Raw genomic sequence first — 5,921 nt, forward strand, 5'->3', positions numbered from 1 at the left:
ATATATCAACTTTTAGGAGAGGCTTAGCACTAGTGGCAAGGAGAATGCCGATTACTGAAGCTTCAGAATGCAGAAATTTCTTGGGATGTATTTCAAATGGCTTTCTACAAAAAATACTTTCCTGAATTAGTAAGGGAGGCTAGGGAGTTGGAGCTTATGCAGCTGAAGCAAGGCTTACTATCCGTGGCTGATTACACTTGCCAGTTCAAGGAGCTCTATAGATTCTCTAAGGTATATCAAGGTGCCCCGGAGTCCTATGAGAGCTGAAAATGTATTAAGTACCAAGGGGGCTTGAGGGACAATATCATGACGGCTGTAGCTCCTTTGGAGATTCGGATCTTTTCCAAACTTGTGAATAAGGCAAAAGTTGTGGAGGAGTGTGCGAAGAAAGTGGCATCATCAAGAGATACTCGCAGAGGAAATAAAAATCAGGGGAATGGAAAATACTTTCAACTAAGAGCTCAAAACTTCAAGAGAGGAGGGCATGTACCTCAAGGTCAAGGGGACTTTAGGAGGAACAACTACGATCAGTACCAGCATGTCATAGGGAGAGGTAATTAGAGTAATGCTTCTCCAGACTCAATTTGTAACCGTTGCGAGCATTTTCGCCTTTATGATTTGTGCAAGCAGGGTATAGGTGGATGCTTTACCTGTGGATTGCCTGGACACATGGCGAAGAATTGCCCTCGTAAGAGGACTCTGAATGTGGGCCAGAACCAGCAAGGTCGGGTGTTTGCTGTGAATGCCCAGGATGCTGCAAAGTCGGATCCGTTGATGAGAGATAACTGTTTATTTGGTGAGAAAACATTGGTTGTAATATATGATACTGGAGCCTCGCATTCGTTTATTGCATTAGATAAAATTGAGGAACTAGGATTGAAAGTGTCAGAATTAGCATTTAATTTGCATGTGCATACTCCGTATCAAATGGTTATGACTAAGTTAGGCTGTAGGCAAGTATCCTTCAAGCTTGTGGATAGAGAATTTATTCATGACTTAATATATTTGCCAATGGTTGGGTTGGAGTTGATTTTGGGGTTTGATTGGTTATCAAATAATTGGGTATTGTTGGATTTCTTTGAGCGATCAATTTGGTTTATGCAGGAAGGAGAAGGAGGAGTAGTGATAGTAGAGGGTTATTACCTAAACTCTGTTTTGGTAAATTATAGTGGGGAAGAATGTCAGGGGTATATATTGTTGGCTGCGAATAAGTTAGGTGATGAGCAGAGGTTAGATCAAATTTCAGTAGTTAAAGACTTTTCTGAAGTATTTCCTGAAGATATTCCTGAATTTTTACCTCAAAGCGAGATTGAGTTTGCTATTGACTTGGTACGGAGAGCCGGACCAGTCTCAATTGCGCCGTACCGAATGGCTCCGATAGAGCTGGCTGAACTTAAGACTTAGTTGGAAGAGCTTCTGAATAAGAGGTTCATTCGACCGAGTGTATCTCTGTGGGAGCGCTAATTTTATTGGTGAAGAAGAAGGATGGAAGAATACGACTCTGCGTAGATTACCGACAGTTAAACAAAAAGACTATAAAGAACAAGTATCCGTTGCCTAGGATAGATGACCTCATGGATCAGTTGCAAGGAGCTGGAGTATTTTCAAAAATTGATTTAAGATCTAGTTATCATCAGATTAGGGTGAAGGAGGATGACATTTTGAAAACTGAATTTAGGACGCGCTATGGACATTACAAGTTTGTGGTGATGTCCTTTGGGTTGACGAATACACCTGCTATGTTCATGGATTACATAAACAGAGTATTTTGTCCCTTTTTAGACAAATTTGTGGTAGTATTCGTAGATGACATTCTGGTTTATTCTAAGACGGCGAAAGAGCATGAAGAGCATCTGAGGATTGTGCTACAAGTTCTGAAGGAGTGGAAATTGTATGCTAAGTTGTCCAAATGCGAATTCTGGAAGGAAGAAGTGAATTTCTTAGGACATGTAATGAGTAAAGGAGGGATAGTAGTTGATCCTTCAAAAGTTGAGGCGGTGATGGAATGGGAAAGACCGACGATAGTGACTGAGGTCAGAAGATTCTTGGGGGTTGCTGGATATTACAGGAGGTACATTCACAGGTTCTCACAAATTGCACTATCAATGACTAAGTTAACAAGGAAAGAGACATCGTTTGTGTGGACGGCAGAGTGTAAGGACAGATTTCAAGCCTTAAAGGATAAATTAACTTCAGCGCCTGTTTTGATTCTGCCGGAACCACACGAGCCTTTTGAAGTGTACTATGATACTTCGTTGAAGGATTTGGGTTGCGTGTTGATACAACACTGGAATGTGGTGGCTTACGCATCGTGTCAGCTGAGATCACATGAGGTGAATTACCCAACTCATGACTTGGATATGGCAGCGATTGTGTTTGCGTTGAAGATTTGGAGGCACTACTTGTACGGAGTAAGATTTAGAGTCTTTTCTGATCACAAGAGTCTTAAGATATCTTTAATCAGAAAGATCTCAATATGCGTCAGAGAAGGTGGATGGAGCTTCTGAAAGATTATGATTTTGAACTGAGTTATCACCCTGGAAAGGCGAATGTTGTGCCGGATGCATTGAGTCGGAAGTCTTTGATGATCGCTTGGATGAGGATCAAAGAGGAGGAATTAGTAGATAAATTCGCATAACTCAAGTTGGATATTGGTGAACTTGCCAGAATAGCTTGTTTGAACCAATTGCAAATTTCAAGTACCTTTAAGTCAAGAATTCATGGGGCTTAGCAAGACAAACAAGAACTTCAGCAATTATTTCAACCGAGTGGCAAGAAGAGGCATGGAGAGTTTACTAAGGATGATGAAGGGTTGTGGAGGTATAAGGGAAGAATTTGTATGTTGAATGTTGGAAGTTTGAGACAAGAGTTGTTGTCAGAAGCTCATAACAGCGGGTTTTCTATTCATCCAGGAAGTACGAAGATGTACTATAATCTAAAGAAGATATTCTGGTGGCTTGGGATGAAGAATGATGTAGTTACAGTTGTATCTAAGTGTCTGACGTGTTAGAAGGTGAAGATAGAACCCCAGAGATTGTCAGGAATGTTACAGCCACTTGAGATTCCTCAGTGGAAGTGGAAAGGACTTTTGTGTCCGGTTTGCTGAGGACTAGGTCGGAATTTGATGCGGTTTAGGTGATCGTGGATTGCTTAACCATGTCCACTCATATTCTGCCTATCCGAGTGAACTACTCTTTAGAGAAATTTGCAAGGTTGTACATCAAAGAGATTGTAAGGTTGCACGGTGTGCTTAAGACGATAGTTTTGGATTGTGATCCCTGATTCACCTCAAGGTTTTGGGGAGCTTTTCAAAGAGTTTTCGGTATGAGACTATGTCTCAACACGACATATCATCCGCAAACGGATGGATAGTCGGAAAGGACTATTCAGACATTTGAGGATATGCTAAGGGCATGTGTCTTGGATCAACCGGGAAGTTAGGACCGTTACGTGCCATTCATGGAGTTTGCGTACAACAACAGCTTTCATGTGAGCATTGGGATGGCTTCGTATGAGACCTTGTATGGACGAAATTGCCCAGTCTCCACTGTGTTGGTATGAAGCCAGTGAATCGAGTGTGTTGGGTCCTGATTTGGTAGAAGAGACTACTGAGAAGATTAAAAAGATTCGAGCTAGAATTTTAACTGCACAAAGCCGACAGAAGAGCTATGCAGATCAGAGAAGGAAATCGTTAGAATTTGAAGTGGGCGAGCATGTATTTCTGAGTGTTACTCCAACAACTGGGATTGGAAGAGCAATTAAAACGAAGAAGTTGAATCCGAGGTATATAAGGCCGTTTGAGATTTTGAGACAATTCGGGCTGGTGGCATATCAAGTAGCCTTGCCACCGCGTTTGTCTAACTTACATGACGTATTCCACATGTCAAAACTCCGTAAGTACACGTCTGATGCGGCTCATGTCTTAGAGTCCAAATCGGTCGAGCTGAAAGAGAACTTGACTTTTCAAGTAACATCGATGCGGATTGACGACACTAGTATGAAGAAGTTGCGTGGAAAGGAGGTTCTGTTGGTTAAAGTGGCTTGGAGAATAGCGGGAGTGGAAGAGCACACTTGGGAATTGGAGTTCGAGATGCGGAAGGATTATCCCAAGCTATTCTCACGTAATCACTAAATTTTGGGGACAAAATTTCTTATTTAGTAGGGAGAATATAAGAACCGTAACTAATTAACCGCTTAATTAAATTAAATTACTTGCCCAAAATAGGATCCAAAAATTTAGAATGTTAATTAGAAAATTTAAATACGACATTTGGACTCAGTATATTTTTCTGAGTTGGAAAATGTAATTTTCTGCGAAAAATTGTGTAAAAATCCATACTGGTAAATTAACTGGCAGTACCGGCTTAAATCTGTCTGGTACTGTATGAGAATGATAAAAACAGAAGAAAAGCTTAAGAAAACAATTAGAATTAAAAACCGGGTACTAATTTTAAAGGTTTAGCACAAAATTGGGCCAAACGAGCCAAAAACGCTAAAGGATTAGATCGGGCCCAAATGGGGCCCAAGCCCAACATATATACATTCATTAATGAGCCCAATTCAGCTCATAACTCACACACACACTAAACCTAGCGGCTGAGAATTGAGAGAGAGGAAGGAGAAGAAATACTATTCACTCCTCTCTTCAATTGACCATAACTTGAGCTACGGAGCTCCGATTCGAGCCCGTTAGTTCTATCTAACCTTTGTTGGTAAGATTTCGAATTTCATTCCCAATTATTCTGTTCCAAGAATTTTGAAATTTTAGGTTTGGTTTTTGAGAGATTTTTGTGATTTTGAGTGTTTAGGTACACTCTACCACTTGGTTGCTATTGGGTTTTGCTCCCAAAACTGTTGAGTAAGGTAAGCTTGCTCTTATCCCTTGTGAATTTGGGTATTTAGGAACCCTAGGTATTTATTTGTGGTAAATTAATGTGTATAGCTTGGAAAAATTGATTGTTGATGCTTGTTGGAGTTGATTGGTGATTTGTTGGTGATTGGAGGCTTGAATTGGACTCAACTTGGTGTATTGTGCATATTGGGAATCGGCCAAGGTATGGCTTTGGTTTTCTCTATGTAATGTATAATATTTCTGGACACTTAGGCTAGTGGACCTTAGGATAGGATTGAATTTGGTTGTTGACAGTTGTTAAATTGATAATATGTGATGATGTTAATGCTTGTGATGGTTTTGATGACTTGTGATGGGAATTATTGATGTTGAGGTTGAATTATTGTAATTATGAGAATTTTTGATGTGGTATGATAAATGATGCTTATGAGTAGTGAGATTGTATTCAAGTTGTTAATATTGGAATATTGATGTACAAATTGTGGAATTGTTGAGTTTATAAAGGAGGAATTAATTGATATAAGTGTTGAATTAGTTGGATTGTGATGGAAAGGTAAGGTATAGAATTTGGTTGTGTTTTATGGTGAATTTGAATAGGCTTTCATTTGGTTTGGTGGTGAATTTTAAAAGTTTGAGAACCTAGTTAATTTTTGGTAAAAACCAGTTTTTAGTGAATTTTGACGGATCATAACTTGAGCCTTTATTTTTGAAATTGGTATTCAAAGGGCATTAAATTGATATAAAGTTTGAGGAAAATGGATTTTTGTAGAGGAAGTTATGAACGTTTAAAGTCTGGTGAGGGTCGCGTACGCGACACATTGCACGCGACGCGACCAACCTATTCGGGTTGGGTATCATGCGTACACGGGCACTGCAAGCGTACGCGAGCTAGCAGAATTCTAATCCTTGCGTACACGACATGGTGCATGCAACGCGACCAACCTATTCGGGTTGGGCTTCTCGCATACGCAGGCATTGCATGCGTACGCGAGCTACCAAAAATGTAACCCTTGCGTACATGACCTTTAACACGCGACGCGAGCAATCTATTTGGGTTGGGACACTCGTG

At 40.3% G+C, this 5,921-nt stretch overlaps 2 protein-coding genes across 2 annotated transcripts; both read left to right on the forward strand.

Moving 5' to 3' along the window:
• Positions 307 to 1,404, forward strand: LOC107606958. The gene is made up of 2 exons (XM_016308957.1): positions 307 to 553; positions 638 to 1,404. Exons 1-2 carry the CDS (start codon positions 307 to 309, stop codon positions 1,402 to 1,404), a joined length of 1,014 nt encoding a protein of 337 aa, XP_016164443.1.
• On the forward strand, positions 3,524 to 4,132 carry LOC107606978. The gene has a single exon (XM_016308973.1). The coding sequence runs from the start codon at positions 3,524 to 3,526 to the stop codon at positions 4,130 to 4,132; it is 609 nt and encodes a 202-aa protein (XP_016164459.1).

This window comes from Arachis ipaensis, chromosome B01, assembly GCF_000816755.2.
Source record: "Arachis ipaensis cultivar K30076 chromosome B01, Araip1.1, whole genome shotgun sequence".
NCBI classification, from domain to species: Eukaryota; Viridiplantae; Streptophyta; class Magnoliopsida; order Fabales; family Fabaceae; genus Arachis; species Arachis ipaensis.